This window comes from Pimephales promelas, chromosome 2, assembly GCF_988280905.1.
Source record: "Pimephales promelas chromosome 2, fPimPro1.hap1.1, whole genome shotgun sequence".
In the NCBI taxonomy this organism is placed as follows: Eukaryota; Metazoa; Chordata; class Actinopteri; order Cypriniformes; family Leuciscidae; genus Pimephales; species Pimephales promelas.
The window spans coordinates 3,995,160-4,014,514 of NC_142770.1; the positions used below are offsets into that span (position 1 = coordinate 3,995,160).

Consider the following 19,355-nt stretch of genomic DNA (forward strand, 5'->3'; position numbering starts at 1 on the left):
AAACATGAGTTGTGTTGAGTTGTGTTGTGAGTGCAATTAGGACATTTAAATAGCTTTTAAAAACATGAGAAACATTACTGGTGTGCATCTTGAGACAAAACAATGGCACTTTCAGTTAAAACAGCTCAAACATGCATTTTAGTCTGGGGCAACACTTAAGCATCGACTGTGAAACTGGGGATTAAAGTTGTAAAAAAGAGCTAGAAATAAACTTAATGTTAATTTAACTAGAGGCTGTATAACATGTGTTCAGGTTTTGTTTGAACTAGGACGGTCAAACTCGTTGTGGGACGATTTACACAAAATAAGCGTTTTCAAGTTTAATTAAATCAGACACTGAACGGGTGAAGAAAATATCTCACGTTTGGTTTGATCTGTTTGAGCTGCTGCCGTCTGACAGGTGAGTTATTAAAGCATTTGTCTCGTATTGCCATCATTTTAAAATGGTAATTTACAGGTCAACGAATTAAACTGATAAATGTCAGGGAAAATAATGGAAACTTCTTTACTGAATAGACTCAGTAGGGCTCAGAAAAACCTTTTCAAAACTCTTTTTAAAATGAATAAATGAGTCAAAAAGCACTTAACATATCAAACATCAGGGGCCGTTGCACCAGTTGGACGTTCAGTAAAATACTTGACTCTAACTAACTAACTAAAACTAAAACCATAATGCATATACAATAAACATTTTCCTTTGATAATGCAAAATTTCATTTCATTTTCATTTCTTTATTTTAAGACAGTGCACATTAATGAACATTTCTGCATATGTGCCAGTGTTAGCCAGCAGGTTAATTTTCAACCGTGGTTCATTGGCAAGATGTTATTAGGCACATTAAATCACACAGCAATTAATAAACGACAATAAAACATAATGCCATAACACTGTCTCCATTAAAACATATCATAAAACCTTTATATAACTATACATCTGTATATAAAGTAACCATCTATCCATTTATCTAGCATACATATACCATAATTTACAGGACAGCTAAAATATAGAGGAAGACATACCATACATTAAACATTATCAAGGAAGTTCACATTTTTGTTTGCTCTAAAGCCAGCCCTTAAGACGTTGTGAAAATATATGGTATGAGGTGGAAATTCGAATGTCCACTGGCAACTGAGTCCATAGTTTAGAGGCTCTCACAGAAAAGCATAATTGGCCAAAAAAACAGGACTAAACAGTCCCACACTCTTAAGACAGACCTTGTGTTTCTGCGGCTAGATGACTTCTGCTGTATAAAAGTACAAAGTGGTGGCCTTCTCATTGATAATCTTAAAGATTAGGCATGCATCACTATGTTTTAAAATGTTGTCCCATGTATTAAGAATGTTACAGTGCTGGAACAGTTTGGCCTTTTTGTCCAGTACTTTAGATTGTTTCTTTAATTTTAAGAAGCTTAAAGATCTTTGGCTCAGAGCCCAAGGCACACAATATCTCTCTTACTGTGGTTGTGTTACAGTATGGAAATTATTCATTTAAAAAAATAGGCACCATGATGACATTAATAAATCCTATTATTCTACCAAAGCAGGAACTGTTCAGTTTTCAAGTTTATTCTGGTCACATACACAGTACAACCTGTAGTGAAATGCTTTGGATGGCTCTATTATAAGGCAGTTGGTGGACACTTTGATCAGCTGACTCTGGAAACGGCCCTGAGAAAGAGAGATTTGCACCATTAGAAATCTTTTCCAATGTTCAGACAAACAGATTTAAACTGGAGTCAAACATACTTTACCTGTTCAAGTGCAAGAGATCATTTCCAGCACACAGTGATATTCTACAATACAAACAGGAAAACACAATAACAATATGAAGTTAAATACAGCACATCATAACATGCTTTAAAAACAAAAACAGAAAAGGAAGATGATGAAAGAGTGTATTTTTACCTCGAAAGACTCACAGGTCTCCATCACTCCAGCTCAAACTTGGCAGTAAAAACCTAAACATCTCAAATCCTTTACAAAAGGTAGAATGTTACACTTTACTTCTTAAAAATAAGAATAAAAAAAAAATCACTTTTACACATTTCAATGAAGATATTCATCTAAAAATATGTAACATAATAAAACACAAATACTATTGTTTAACAGTAAAAGCTGTTAAAAGGGGTGATGATGGTGCAGGTGATAAGATACATGCTTTAAGTGTGAGAGACCTGGGTTCGAATCCACTGTGAGTCACCAATGTGTCCCTGAGCTAGACACTTAACCGCTAGTTGCTCCAGAGGCGTGCGACCTCTGACATATATAGCAATTGTAAGTCGCCTTGGATAAAAGAGTCAGCTAAATTAATAAATGTGAATGTAAAAACTCATTTGTGCAATGAACTTAAACCATCATTCAGATGCTTCACAAAAGGCTTGTGCAGCAGCCAGTTATGAAAACAGTTCTGAAATATATATTACATAAACATATTTACATAAACAGCATTTTGAAGCTGCTTCAATCCAGTTTCTTTCAGTGCAGATTTAACAGATTTAGTTTCTGAGATTGAGAGTTTGTCAAGGACACAGTGGTGATATTACATGGATCAACTCTTGTAGGATTTAAACATTCAATCTTTAACCACAAATATTGTTCACCAAACACTAGTGTAGAGTACAAGTGTATCTCTGAGTAAAACTGTCAGTTTAGAGTTAACACATATGATTTGATCAAGAGGTTAGCTGGTTATTAGAGGTGTAAAACATTGGCAAAACTCAACATGAACGTTCCTCTCTTTCACCACTGACAACAACAATGTTCTGGGAGCGTTTTCTTAACTTTCTCACTGTTATCTAAATGTTATTTCTGAATGTTAAAAATGTCCATTTTTTAAATGTCTGAACTCTTTGAACATAAAAATTACATTTTATATCTAATAAACATTCTTTGAACATTCTGAAACAAGTAACAAAAAAAAAAAAAACACTTATCAAGCATTCCAGGAAACAAATACTCAGTGAATGATGTATAAATAACGTTTTTGTGATAACATTTTGAGAATATTATTTAACACCAAATAACTTTGAACTAATATTCTATTAACTCTACTGTCAGAACCTTATGTTCCCTCTTAGCTGGGATAGTGTTGCCAAGATGCCAATATCAGTCATTCTACAGTTTATGTGTGGGCAGCGTTTACACTTGGCATTAACATGCGACCTGTCCGGATGATCCACAAACACATTGAAAAAACACGTGTAAACGCACTTTTGATGGGAACGTTATCCGATCAGCATGTCCAGATTCGGATACAGTCGAGGACACATTGAGATCGGATCTCTAATGTAAACGCAATCCAGCCATCGTGTCTGTATTCACAGCTGGACGTCATAAATCCCTGCCCAGTCTCCCCGAGGGGCTGTCAGAAATAGGCTAACGGACGTAGTTTAGACACAAAATTTAACATGATACTATGCATGTCATTTTTCTTCTTAACTGTGCAACATTATCTGAACGAGGCGATCTAAAAAATATATATTTTATAAATCATATTTTTTTAATAAATAATTTTCACAAACTTATACCTATATAACTTTTTTTTTGATTTACTTATTATTTTAATTAAGCTTTACTTTACTTCAGCAATAATCTGCCATGGGTCTTCTTTAAAATGAAACCAACTTAAGTCTGTGCTCCAAGCTTCACATTTTTATGACAGTTTTTTGACAAGGACATTTGTCAATCAATTATACAGAACTCAATATAATTGATGCACAAGGGTTAAAAATATTTAATCTACTTAACTAACATAATAATATTACACTGGAGAAAACTGCAAAGGAAAAATAAAAAGTAAATAAAAAATAAAAATTTAAAACTTTCTAGATTTCTTTTGGAAGAAATTTTTGTTTTGGGTAACAGTAGATGGTGGAAGCTGAGAGTTTTTAGCAGCTATAGTATAGCTATAGAAAAGGGAGCTGGAAGGCAGGTGAAGTTCAGTTTTTTATTTAAAAAAATATGATTTATGAAATATATATATTTTATAAATTATGCACAGTGACATCCTGGCTCTGCCTAAATCTATATCAGTCCACTGCAGAGGCTAATAACCACAACCTGGAGGAGGATCTATAAATGTATAAAGGTATAATATAACCTTTTAACATTTACAGCAGGTTTCAGTCTTCACTCACCCACTATGCTTGTAAAACATGTTAGGCCATATATGCTAGTGCAATCCAGAGCCCTGCTCATAGCATAGCATACATAGCTGTAGGCCCTATTCACCAATGTTTTTTACAAATGTTTAATTCTCCCTAACAGCCAGAGCTATTATTTTATTAGTTTTAATTTTTATTTCAGTTAACTAAAGTGTTATTCACACCCAGTGCTTCTTTAGTTGTACTAAAAAAAGTTATATTAGTTCAGTTTTAGTCTACAATCATCTCACTAAATATAGTTACTTTTATTTTTTAAGTGTTTCCGGTTACATTCGCTTCCAAAAAAGGAATAGACCACGTGACTTCCGTTTTTGATTTATAAACGAAAAACGAATTGACAGAAGTTCAAAGACTCACTTCATTCTTTGTTCAAAAAGGAATAACGATAAAATGATCCCCAAAAAACGAAAAACGGCCAGTTTTTAATTGGTTTTTCGTTTTGTTTTTTTTGATTCTGACACCAAAAACGGTTATTTGGTTTTTCTATTTGAAAAAAAACAACAGAAAAACGGTATTTTCGTTTTATAATTACAAACGAATTACGGATTATTCAGAGATCCCCTGACCATTTCTCCTGGTTTCCCCGTCAGCGCTGTCTGATCTAATAGAGATCTACGGTTAATAACGGAGAAATGTGAATGCTTCTCACTAGATCTCGCGGCGATGTTATTAATTCAGTCGCGAATCCTAATGTTTTCTTTACCGGATCTCTTAACACTGAGTAGTAACAGTGTCGCTTGATGGAGATCGGCTCACGCTGCACAGAATCAGATGTTGCTGGTCCGAACTGTTAAACGATCTGTGAAGCACAAAATGAGTAGCGTAGTTTTGTTCCGCTTTCATTACGCTTGCCATTTGATGTTGTGCTACGTTGTGTTGGCCGCGCTAGCAAAATTTTGTTGGCAGGAAAAATGGTCCAAGTAATTGTTCGGTTTGTATGCGTACCAAACCGGAAGCCTCGAACCGAAACGGTTCAATACGAATACATGTACCGTTACACCCCTAGTATTAAAAATTGCTTTTGGCAAGAAACTTCAAGTCGCTGGTATTGAACACAATTTCTCCCCGAGTAATGAGAATTTCATTCTTACAATTCCTTTTTTCATTTCAAATTCCCTTTCAGTGAAACTATTAAAATAATAAATAATGTTACTGTGAAATCCCATTAGTCAGAGTCACATTAGAAGATGTTCCATTAGCATTAGCCATCGGTGCAGTCTCAGTCTCATTATGGCACGTCCCATTAACAGCATTCATCTGTGGAGTCTCAGACGTCTTATTAAGACGCTCTTGTTCTGGAACACCATCCTCCTGAAAGAAAGAAGCAGATTCACAGAATGAAGGAATACACATTTATGTTAAATGTGTAATTTTGGTTCCAATACAATATTGTAAACTGAGAAATGGTCTGTACATTGAATTTAGCATTCAGCTGTTGAGCACGACATTCCTTTCCTGTACGGTTTCTCTTACAGGGTCAAACAAATGTTCAGGATAGATGATTCGGTTAAACACAGGAATGTGTTTTCTCTCTGATGTTTGTGAATGTAAAGACACCTATTCTTTATTTCTGAAGTAAAACAACACAAGAGAAGCACTGTCTTAAATAAGCCTGTTATTATCAGTGATTCTGTGTGATGATTTATAAATGAAACTCAAACGGTCTGGTTGCAACAAAGTCCTCAAATTAAGAAGACCCAGTTATAAGTTTAAGTGGAGGCCTTGGTGAAACATGGGTTGCAAGAAAAAAACCTAAAGCTCATCTTTAAATATTATCCTGTAATTGTTTAAGTGTTTCCTTTAGTTCTGTTATGTGTTGCAACCAGGGATTGAAATGAACAAATCCGATTAAAAACAAACTGCACCGGATAATACTGTCAAATCACTCGCCAGTTTAGTCTGTTACTGTTTCCTCACTTTACAGGGGAATTGTGTGTGAGACAAATATGTGCAGATTTAGAGCAAATACTCGTGATTCATCATGATATATTAAATAATCTGTGCAGATCTGGCTTATGGCTCTTTCAGACTGCACGATTTTCAAAGTAGTCAGGTCGCTGCTCTTTTCACACTGCATGACTATCTTGGCCAGCATTCAGTCACTGCTGTGTTCACACTGGACGATTGATCGGCGACAGAAGGTTTCACACTGCATGACTTTAGAAAAATCGCCGACAGACTCTGTCTAGCACGCTGCACGCAAACTACATTTCACAACAAACACGCGTGAGATATGAAAAGGAAACAACGCGCGACACCACACGTGCAAGACCGGAGTTCTCACGTGAGACTTTTTTTTTTCGACCCGGTTGTGGTACAGCTGGTGAAACAGACACGAGTGCTCCTGCCAAATTTCTACTAATTTTTCTTCCATTTATTGTGTCCAAATAGACCGAGAAGAAGCTTTTTTTTGTTGAAACAATGCCATATCATGTTGATATCAGTGGTGGAAAGAGTACTGAAAAAACATACTCAAGTAAAAGTACCATTACATTCCAAAAAATGTAGTGTGAGTAGAGTAAAAAGTACTTGTCCAAAAAACTACTTGAGTAAAAGTAAAAAAGTAGCTTATTTAAAAGTACTCAAGAGTAGTGAGTAGTGAGTACTGAGGTGCAGATTCTAACCCTTATAATAAACACTGTGCACTACAACTTATAAGTTTAAAAATGCACATAATGGAATTCACATTATATTTTGTTCTTTGTAAGAAAGATTGAAGAATATCTATCATCCATCTTTTTAAAATGCATCAAATCAGTACACTCATCACCATTTAAATCATATTATTTGGGGGGGAAAGCATTTAAAATTAGGCGAAAAGCCACTGGGCCTGAGCATGTTATTGTTGCACATAAAATATCAATATTCATAACTGTGCAAATAATTCAAAAACCTTTAGAAACTCATATGATAGTTCAGCATCACACACCGATGGGTTGAATAAAAAAATACCCAATTTCTCTCCAAAACGGTACCAATGTTAGTGTTTTGATAAATGAGAATCAACTAATGCAGTGAAAAAGGCTAAGATAGTGAGCTAACACTAATTACACACTTTAATTCCATGCTATTAAATATGTTACAATTTAAACGTAAATGCATTGTTCTAGAAGGGTGGCATCATCCCTTACATTTTACACGGCTACATTTACTCACATTGTAATGCTGATAATATAATTTGAAAGGACAATTGTGCATTAAATAGGGAAGTTATATCCAGGAAACTTTTACAAAAGAAACAAACACACTTTGTCTCTGAAGTCTCGGCGAAGCCGTTTTATCAGCAGCATGATATCCACACAAAAAAAAGTTCAGCATGAAAAAATGTTTTTGCGCAAGTGCACTTGCCAAATGAAGACGGATCACATAATGGATCAATCAAAAAACGCTGTTTATTAACGAGCTGTGCTGATTTCTTATTAAGTAATGCAGTTCAAGTTAACGACATGGTGCACTGATTCTGAATCTTGTCAGTGCACAGATCGTGACGCGCGTCTCTCCTGTGATTGTGAAGTAAATGGGAGCGGGAATTCACCGCATTATGAACTCGTCTCGCAATTCCCCCAACCTCAGACCAAATGTTAGGCCATGTAGACAGGCCAGCCTTTATAAATATCATATTAAGAAGAAATGTACCTTAGCATATTAGAGGGAGACGCTGATATCTGGATTGAATTGATGCGTGATGAATGCACTTCCACCGCAGTCACGAGTAACAGCAGGAATAGGCGGTAAGTTTTATATGCTTAATTTGAATTGATGACAGTCACGAGACCGATTACTCGATCCAATCACGTTGATGGATAAAAATAAAATTAAAACAAGCATGTAACAAGTAACGGCCACAAACAGAAGGAAAATAGCGGAGAAAAAGTACCGATACATCACTTAAAATGTACTCAAGTAAAAGTAAAATTACACAATTTTAAACTTACTCAAAAAAGTACAATTTCTGAAAAAAACTACTTAATTACAGTAACGTGAGTATTTGTAATTCGTTACTTTACACCCCTGGTTGATATGTGATCTATAACTCCTCCCCGAACTCCCTGCTGCTCTGTATCTTGCTCTCTCACTGGCTGCCGGTGATCGCCGATGTAGTTTTCAGTCAAAACACTTTTCACACAGCAGGATTTTGAATCGCCGACAGGTCCAGATATTTAGCATGCCAAATATCTCAAGGGCGTCGGCGACTCGTCGGTGATTCTCTCAGTTCGCGTCTTTGTTCATTCACACTGCGTGATTGTCACTCGCGTGAACGAGCGCCGATTTGCCTGTGATTTCGGGCATTTGTCGGCGATTTCTCAAAACCTGTTGGCGAGCCAAAATCGTGGCTAAAATCATGCAGTCTGAACTCGGCATTACTTGAACATCCACGTCACAACACACAAAATAAAACGACGCACTTGTTCAATTTCAGTGAAGCAAAAGCGAAGATTAAAAAGCATTTGGTGAACAGAAAATACTTTATTTTTATATATTTTTATGTTCTTTGTACTGTATTATTCTGTCCACCTAAAACATGTTTTTGGTAAAAAGGATGAGGATGAAAGAGGAAGGGAGGAGATGGCTGGATGACAGGATTTTCTTTCTTTATATTTTTTATACATCCAGACCTCATTTCACATGTAAAACATGAGTTTACAGTGGAAAGTTACTGTGGTCTGTGGGGATGCGGGGAAGGAGTGTGTGTGTGTGTGAGGTGTTCAAATGTTAGTTTGCAAGCAATGTCTTTCGTCTCAGACCTGTGGGTGAGGTTGATCTCTTCAACCAGTTCTTCCGACTTACATAGTTAATCTAGTTTATTTCTTCGGTTTCATAATTTTTTTAATCTTTTCCACTGAGAGTTTGACAGAAATATATCTATCTATATATATATATTTTTGTTAATAAAGGGTTTTCATGCAATTGGGTCGTGATACACACTACTAACAAATGACAATCTGTAGTAAAGTCAGTGTTTCACAGACAGAGATTCAGAGCTCACAGTATCTCACCTATTGATCATCATCGCGCAGTTTCTTGTTTCCTGTTTGAACTAGAACAACACACTCTTTGGTCACTTAGAATACAAATACCTTTGTTTTAAATGTTTTAAACATTATTTTGCACAATAAATATCTTATTTATATTTTCTAAAATCAGCTGTATGTAACACTTGCCTGTTTGTTTTGATCTGTAGAGACAGTAAATCCCAGCAGCCGCAAGCAGAATAACAGCAACACCAGCATATATTCCTCCTAAAGCAGCTGAAGATAATCCTGGATCTGGAACAGCAGACACACACACACACACACACACACACACATTATTACTAGAGATCGACTGATAATCAACTCTCTATAATCAATACTGTTGACTGATATTTACACCTTTATCCTTTCAGTGTAAAGTTGTATGATGTAATTCATTTGATAAACGGTGTGTGTTTGAGCAACAGCAGAGAAATCAGCAGATTCACATGAAAACTGACTAATATTGAGCATTTTTCTTTATTATTAACAAAAGAATTCAAAATTGTACAATTCATAAAGTGACAAAACTCAGTGTGAAAACTGTCAATCACTTTGTTGGCATTACATCATGGAGATTATCCACAATGAACACATTTACTGGGAGGATTTAAGTTGCACTATTTCAGGCTGTATTATAAATATAATCAAGTGAAAATGCACTGAATGATGAAATGAAACTCACCAGTGACAGAAACACTGAAGATCTTAGTGATGCTGAATCTGCTGTTGTTGATCACTAGTTTATATTCTCCAGAGTGTGTGTTTCTGGTGTGTGTGATGTTCAGAGATCCAGTCTGATGATCCAGCTTCAGTCTGTCTCTGAATCTCTCTTTACACTGATCATCTGTACAGATCTGACTCTGATCTCCAGTGATTTCAGCTATGAGAATCTCATTATAATACCACATCATCACACCACTTGGTTTTCTTTTTACACCAGGATGTAAAGTAATAAAGTCTCCCTGCTTCGCTGTCTTTCTCTTCGCTTCATCTCGATCAGCAGCAGAAACACCTGAAACACAAACCAACAGATGCTGGAGGATCTTTTTTATACTGTGCAATAAAACATGCTTTGACTTCTAATTTAGAAAAGCAACTTTTACATTATAATCAACATTGCACTTTATACACTGATGTATTAAAATAGACATTAACAGACAGTGATCAGAAATAAGAAACCGTCCAGAACAAAACTGTAACTGATAAAACTAACAACTAACCCATGCAAACGTGTTTATAGAGCACCTTTAATGCTTTCCCCCCATGTTCATCTTTTTTAGTATATGATATTGCTGTCTGAGCATGAAATAAACTCTGTAAAGCCCCTCCGGAAGGAGTTACTCTCTATATCAGTGTCTGAACTCATTTAAATTGTAGTCTTGAGTGTTTTTGTCCGGGAACAAACACATCACAGTAGTCCTTATTTAAATAATTCCCTTTCAAGGAATACACTACATTAAGGGATGCGGTTGAGTTAGTTGTGTTTTCTAGCCATGTTCAAGAGAAACTCTATTTTCAACAGCAATCTTACTCTACTTTGTCATTTCGAAGGCCAATGAACTTAGGAAACCGTGCACGCTCAAAATTAATTTAACATTACAAAGTAAAGAATTCTCACTGTGAAAAGTTGCAAAGGTAGTTCGGCTTGATGATTTTATACTCTATATTTTTACACATATACTTTAATTATTTCAAGTAAAAGAAAATCTCAAGATGTAATGCAAGCATGTTGTGTATTTTGCTAAGCTTGTTGAAATATAATGATTCTCAATGACAAAATTATTTAAAAAAAAGAATATATACAAATAAACAAATATAAGGATATTCATTTTTTATGAGCCCAAATATCCTAATGCAATATTTTTGAAAATGCCCATCCCTAATTTATATGAATAAAAGCCCAAGTTAAATCTGATCATCGGCTGACTAATAATAAGAGCCAACTGCGCTTTTCGGAAAGAGGGGTTCAATTAAACTAAAATTAAAATAGGCGTTGCAACAATGTAACTTATATGAACAATAATGAGATTTTATATGTAAAGAGAAAAAGCAAAATGTCAAAGCAAAATATTTCACTGAACACATTAATGATGTGATTTAAATGTACAAGACTTGCTTTAAACATAATGACTCACCAGTGACTGAAACATTGAAGATCTTTTCACTCTCGCTGTCGGCACGGCTGATCTTCAGTGTATATTCTCCAGAGTGTGTGTTTGTGATGTTCATGATGGTCAGAGATCCAGTCTGATGATCCAGCTTCAGTCTGTCTCTGAATCTCTCAGTATCTTCATTACACTGAACATCTGTACAGATCTTACTCTGGTCTCTATTGATTTCAGCGATGCGGATGCCATTATGATACCATCTAATTCTGTCTTGTTGGTTTGTTTGAACACCAGTGTTTAGAGTGACTGAATCTCCCTCCATCACTGACACTCCGTCTGTATCAACACCAGATGAACCTGAAGAAGAAATAAATAGTTCATTATTAGCCAACCAACATTATACAACAGGAAATTGTGGTGACAATTGTGGTGTTTATGTTCATAAACATTGTGAGTAGAGAAATCTGTCTGAATTCATAATGCAACTCATGTAATCAAACAGCAGAAGAAAATAACTCAGACAAACATACTGTACATGTGATATTACCGCCTTCCTATCTGTGGATTCACACACAACCAAGTATTTCATACTCAAAAGTATTAATATTAAATAGATGAATACTGCTCATAATATTTCTACTTTGTTCTTCATTAAAATTGCTTTAATTTTCACCACATTAATATACAATGTCAAGTTTGAACTACAAAATATGATTTATACTCCTCCTATACTTGAATCTCCCACATAAATGACATGTCATGGACAAAATCAAGCCCCGCACTACATTTGTTCTTGTTCCAGAAGCCGTTTCACTCTGATATTTGATATTTACCCTTATAAACTTCTGTTTCATGCCAACTTTAAAGGGTTAGTTCACCCAAAAATGAAAATTCTGTTCATGTTGTTCCAAACCTCTTTGTGTTTATTTGTTCTGCTGAACACAAAGGAAGATATTTGGAAGAATGTTTTAATCAAACAGATCTCATTCCCCATTGACTATCATAGTAAGAAAAAATACATACTATGGTAGGGCAATTCCAGCGTTATGAATGTGACATTTGAACTCATAATGACAGGTGAAATGTCTCAGAAATAAAAAACTTCTTACAATATTTACTTTGGAAATGCATATTCTCAGAGCAACCAATCTGGGGAATTGACAGGCAAAATATGTTTTTTAAAAATATATTTAAGCATCCCCAAAAAAGGAAAATATGCATGCGTTATGGATGTGACGGGAAATGACAGTGTTTTTGGTATACTATTCGATTTCCTTTAAAGTCTGTGAACTTTTAAATCCAATGTATAAATATTGCTATCCACATGATGAAGGAGTCTCAGCTGAACATAAAAATATCAATGTTTAAAATATATATATTTTTATGAAGTGTACTATGAGGAAAACCATCGTTATGGATGTGACAAAAACCTTGTTATGGATGTGACGCATCTGAAATACATAGAATCTGTTTGGAAAATCAACAAACAAACCATCATGGCACTTTTGTTGACTTTTTGTTTTCACATTAGGAAGACTGTCTGAAATGATTCTGAAGACACCCCCCCCCCCCCCCCCATTAAGAATTATTTATTTTTTTAGCTTGGATCTTACTGTACATCTTAATTCAATATGTAAAATAATTGACATTAAGAGAAGATGAGGGTGAAGGTATTTCTGACTTATGTATTTCATTCGTTCATGCTGAACACTTTCATCTTTATAATTGTAATGCATGAAAACTTATGAATAAAACCTGAGCTTGAATGACAGGAAGCGCGAGCGAATTAGAGGGCGCCTGTTTTGCACCTAAACCAGGTCAGGTTCCTCCCGCAATTGCAGGACGTCTCTCGACTAGGACGTGAAAAGGCTACTATAAACACACAGGGCCATATTTTCACGATCTGAAACGCAAGCGCAATATCAAGCTCGAAGTGCAAGTAACTGTGGGCGCGTCTTGGCCGCTGTTGCTATTTAACCGGTGGGATAAATAACTCTTGCTCTCAACACAAGTTTAAAAGGGGTTGGTCTGAAGTAGCTTCATTATTCATAGGTGTGGTTTGGGCGTATATGTGAAATAAATCAATCAGAGCGTCATATCACATTCCCTTTAAGATCGTGATGAACGAGGTGCACTTGTTCCATGGCGCAAAACTATTATAACGGCGCATTTACCAGGTACGCTTCACAATCGGTTCACAGCCGAGGAGATCGATGTTCTCGTCAGGGCCGTAAAAGAAAGAGAAGTGACATTGGGACAAACACACCCAAATTAGCTTCGGTTAACCATGCATATAATAATTTGGATAAATGTGTTAGCTTTATGCCCGTTTTTCCCATCGTCATGGACACAACAATGATTTTCCTTGTGTTTTAATAGTTTTCCTTATAATAATGTATCATTTGCAAAAAGTAAAATTCATCTGTGTAGAGGAGAGAAATCATCTACAGTGTATGCGCGTTGTATTATGGCCAAGCATGCACGCTTAAAATAGCACGCGCAACGCGCCACTGACTTCAGGTTTATTTTTACTAATAAATGGTAGAACAAACCGTATGATTGTTGGCCTTTTGCTGTGGAGATTTTACATTTACTACATATATTAGGCACTCTGATTCCATGTATGGGGCATATATTATTCATATGACACACAAACACACAAGTAGACAAGACCTGTTTAGTTCAAAAGATGACTCGTTACGGAAAAGCGCAGATCATAATTGATGATACGAGCAGCACGAGCGCGGCCAGATCTGCCTCGCGTGCGCACCAATTGCACACTATTGTGACTCCCCACCCTGCCTTCACGTTACCCCCTATCTGTACTATGAATACTTTGACCTCGTCTGACAATACCCAGTGATAAATTCCACCACAATACTGTCGCCGCGATCGCGGGGCTCTGATGACATGGCTCACTCTCACACTAGCTCTGCTTTTGATCATCGCACTGATTCAATGCGCTGTAACTCAAACATTTTGTATAGAAACATGATGGTTTGAGTCGGGGATGAAGTATGACATCTCTGCCATCCAGTGGAGGAGATGTCAAACGAAATTTGACACCCAATTTGACAAAATCGGCCATTATATGTAGTGAAGCATCTTGTCGAGTAAACTCGACCGTGGCGTCAAGAGGGTTAAATAAGTTTGACTTTACTCCATTGCAAGCAATAGATCGATTTATGTTGTAAAGTTAATGAATTTATCTTTTTGTGTGGATTTAATCAAAATACTTCTTGATTTCCTTTGTTGTGTGTCATTATATTGCTCGAAATAAATAAATCCATTCATTCATTCGACAAATATACGCTGGTCAAATCATGCATGATTTAATATGCGTTATGGACGTGACATAACGGACGCTTTATAATTAGGTTGTTTAGAGCAAATAAGTGAGATGAATTGTCAATCATAACTAGAATTGACATATTTTGGCTTTGTACATGCATTTTCAAATTAATTGTACTAATAATTATTATACAATATAAACTTATTCTTTAAATTGTTATGGATGTGACACAGCACTGAAGGGTTGTGACTTCCAAAATAGATCCTTTATAAATTTAAAGGGCAATGCAGTTATAACAAAGTGGGTGTATTTATATCTCAGTCATGCTCCCATGTTTCTGCAAAATGCTTACTGTCAACATAAAGTATAAAAAATGAGTCTTTGATCCCTCTTTTTAAAGCATGAAAAATGTTTGTTCGGAAAAGCAATTTTAGAATATGTGCACATCTTATCTGAGGTGAATAAACACAGAAATTTCCTTAAAATTTAAATGACAGCACATCAATACAATAAAATACAGACCCAAATGGACAACTTAGAAAGGGTTTTGATATTTTTATAATAACTTTATTTTTTCATGGCAAGGTTGACATCTGCATGGAATCGCCCGGTAGTCAATGGGGATTGAGATCTGTTTGATTAAAACATTCTTCCAAATATCTTCCTTTGTGTTCAGCAGTACAAATAAACACAAAGAGGTTTGGAACAACATGAGGGTGAGTAAAATTTATACTGACAGAATATTCATTTTTGGGTGAACTAACCCTTTAAGCTATAAATATAATGGATGCACTGTTTTTGGAATACTTTCCAAATGACAAGCTTCATTTGAATGTTTTAAAGGAAACGAGGATCACCGGGCTATTGAAATTGTGTTGTACATTACAGAAATGACAGTCTGAGCACAAAGATGCTGTTGGAGTCGTGGAGATACTGTACATGTTAAATAAACTAGTATTCAAAGACTCAGGAATTAATGTTTAGATGACAAAATTGTAATTGTACCGCATGCCCGACTAAAATCCATGGGTGATAGGGCCTTTTCGTCTAATGCTCCAAAATTCTGGAATTCCCTGCCTATTGAGATTAGGCAAGCAGCATCTCTTAGTGTTTTTAAATCATTACTAAAAACATATTTGTTTAGGGTAGCTTTTACTTAATTGCTGATAATTGTTGTATTATTATTATTATTATTAATCCTATATTTCTTTATGTTTTTATTTCGTATTTGATTGCATTGTTTGTTTAAATTGTATGTTTTATTATGTTGTTATATTTGTGAAACGCTTTGAGATGCTTTTTAAAGGCGCTATATAAAATAAAGTTTATTATTATTATTAAAAACAGTTTAATAAAACAAAAATGCTTAAACCGGAGCTGAATGAGTGACAGGAGACGTGGCTAAGCAGGACTGGTGTGTGCGTGAACCCGCTGTCAGAGCGAAGAGAGAGCTGGTATCGCTGTATTGATAATGTGGAGAAAGTGATATTGGAAACGTTTCAAATATTTCTGGTGATGTGTATCGAAAAATTGTAAATTTTTGATGACATTATTAAGAAGAAACCAAAAATATTTAGGACTTTTGAAAAAGAAATTGGGCTCCAGCCCGAGAACCCACCCCATCGCTCTAGCCCTGGATAACACTCTCAAGGAAAAGGAAAATATTAAAAAGCATCATATACAACCCCTTTAATGATGTGATTTAAATGTATAAGACTTGCTTTTAAACATAATGACTCACCAGTGACTGAAACAATGAAGATCTTTTCACTGTCGCTGCTGCCACTGCTGATCTTCAGTTTATATTCTCGGGAGTCTGTGTTTCTGATGTTCATGATGGTCAGAGATCCAGTCTGATGATCCAGCTTCAGTCTGCCTGTGAATCTCTCATCACCACCTTTACACTGAACATCTGTACAGATCTTACTGAGATCTCTATTGATTTGAGCGATGCGGATGCCATTATGATACCATCTAATTCTGTCTTGTTGGTTTGTTTGAACACCAGTGTGTAGAGTGACTGAATCTCCCTCCATCACTGACACTCTGACTATATCAACACCAGACGAACCTGAAGAAGAAATGAACAGTTCATTATGAGCTGAACAACGTTATATATCAGGAAAGTGCTGTGACAGTGTTCATAAAGATTGTGAGTAGAGAAATCTGTCTTGATTTATAATGTAACATGTAATCAAACATCAGAAGATCATCATTGATTCACACTTTCACTCATCAGACAATCATACATGAGTCTCATGAAGGATCTTATGCAACTTCATGATCATCATACAAACAACATCCTGATTCATAATTCTGCTCATAATGTTGCATAACACGTGCTGTGTTCATCTTAACAAGAAGGAATCATTAAAATGTCATGTTTTTTTTTTTCTGGTCCTGAATAAGCTGTTTCACATAACATTACATATGTGAACCCATGTGTTTCAGCAGTGACTGTATGATTTTAAGATTCATCTTTTCACACTGAGGTATAAAGGACTCATAGGCAAATATTTAAAAAGGTGAAAACATTTGTGGATGCTCAGGAGAGAAGTGGGATGCATTACAAGCCTTTTTGAATTGGATGATCAAGGTAAATCATCTTATTTTGTCTTGTAGTAAACACGTTATATTATGTAGCTTTTATTTATGCATTGTTTCCTTGTTTGTTTGTCTTTAACACCAAGCCAGATTCTTTGACTATTGGCATAGTAATACAAAGTTAGGGTAAAACTATATCAGGTGTTTACAATTTATTATTGCTAAAAATTCAAACTATTGTGAAGTTTCTTTTGTTAAATATTCATGGCATTTCAATTTTACATACTTTTGTTAAGGACTTTTATTTTGGTGTTGAATCCTCAGAGAGAGGATGATGTAATGAGATACATTAGGAGGGGGGAGTGTGTGAGAGGAGTGGAGAGTGTGTGTGAGGAGTATTGTGTTGCTCTGCTTTCCTAAGACTGCTCAATAAAAACTTATTAGCCGTCAATATTTCAAGTCCATCGTCTTTATTGAAACCAATCCACAGGCAGCTAAACCCCACGCCTTACACTACATTTGGTTTAACTTTTTAAAATCTTCAATAGAGTAAAAAAAAGTTTCTCACAGGGTAATTCAGTGATAGTTTTGACAAAGAACACTTTGGCGGGTTTAAACAATCTGATCCCATCAGGTTTGAGATTTGATAGCAATCATTCTTCCAACATTGGTGCTGATTTAAGGAAATTTGTTCATTGCATATAAATCCCATTCTGGCAATAGTTATTAATATAGAAATGAATTATTGGTTTTATACCCCATAAGAGGTGCTGTGTGAATTCTGACATCTGCTGATAATGTCTCTTTCGGCAGAGTCGATTTCTTCATTTCCTCTGATTTTAGTGTCCGAAACAAAACCAGATATTAAACTGATGAGTCTCTAGTTCAAGCTGTTTATAAAATAATACAGGGATGGCATCGCTTGGAGACATGACTACAAATCTGTAATTATAAGAATGATACTCCGTTGCATAATATTTAAATAATCAAATGCCAGAATTATAAAACTTATGATTCTGCTTTAAAAATTGAGCTGTTTACGGATGGATCTTCCACTTTTTGATGGTTGATTATGAATGCAGATGATACACGGAACCATCATTTGATACATTTGATCCATCAATATAGGGATACAGTATTTGATGGAAACATTTCTCTAATACAGTGAAGTTCTTGCTGAAAGTCATTTGGGTGTTTTTCAGATTTTTAGTTTCTTGTTAAATCTAAAATTATTTTGGGGTTTTGAATCTCCAAGGGGGAATTTTACGGCAGCTTAGATCACACTTTGAGATTTCATAAATGTGGTTTGATCCATATTCCGAAAGGTTGGATATGTCTGTGGATGGATTTTGTTTGAGCAAACGTGTAAGAGGATTTAAGAAAACAGGATGATAGGCCTATTAAGCCGGATTTTCATTATTGCTCTTTAGCATTAAGGCGAAATAACTACCCAATAACTAAGACTTGTTCACACCAAGAATGATAACTATAAATAAAACGATAAAGATTTCTATAAATCGTTCTCAAGCAGAGCTTGACTACAGCTAAAGATCACGTCACAGAGAAACGATATCGTTGGAATCACTTTCAGAACGATTTAATCAAGCTAATGAACGATAAAAACACTGTAAACAATAAATAATAATAAATAATAACAAATTGATTAGTTGTATTTTCTTGCATTTATTTTTTGCAAATGACAGGTTACAAAAGGCGACAGTGATGCATTTATATTTTGTATTAGCTCTAATTGTATATTCGAAAGAAATGCATTTACAAGAAGAGAGCTAAAATAAAATATAAATGCGTCACTGTCGCCTTTTGTAACCTCAGTCGAATATAAGACAATGGTCAAGTAAAACACACAAAAAAGCTAAACACCCATTAAAAATGTAATTCCGGTCAAAATAAAACAATCAGATACAAAACACGCAAGTTACTTTAGGTTTCAGCTTCGGCTGGGCGTAACAGTCAAACTAGTTAGTAAGCTTCGTCAAGAACCAAGACTGTGTAACAAACAAATCGTATAGGCCTAATGTTATAAAATAATAATGTTATGATGGTCAGGAAAGCAGACACAGCAAAATACAAAGGATATACATTTCTGTCGACGATAAATTTAGTGCACTACAAAACAGGCCAATACTTCGCCTTTGTCGTCGGCTGAAGGAGAGATGTAACCTACAAGCCTGTCTAACAATGGTGAAATAACAACACACTGCAAACCACA

At 35.4% G+C, this 19,355-nt stretch overlaps 1 protein-coding gene across 1 annotated transcript in view; it reads right to left on the bottom strand.

Moving 5' to 3' along the window:
- The window catches only part of LOC148995729 (uncharacterized), a 64,224-nt gene extending 47,564 nt beyond the window's left edge, over positions 1 to 16,660 (bottom strand). Inside the window, exons 1-4 of the mRNA XM_089119030.1 lie at positions 16,323 to 16,660; positions 11,317 to 11,646; positions 9,864 to 10,193; positions 9,329 to 9,433 (exon numbers count right to left, since the gene is read on the bottom strand). Of these exons, the coding sequence (XP_088975156.1) occupies positions 9,329 to 9,433; positions 9,864 to 10,193; positions 11,317 to 11,646; positions 16,323 to 16,617 (1,060 nt within the window). The 5' untranslated portion in view covers positions 16,618 to 16,660. The remainder of the gene's footprint in view (positions 1 to 9,328; positions 9,434 to 9,863; positions 10,194 to 11,316; positions 11,647 to 16,322) is intronic.
- Between the last annotated feature and the right edge of the window lie 2,695 nt (positions 16,661 to 19,355).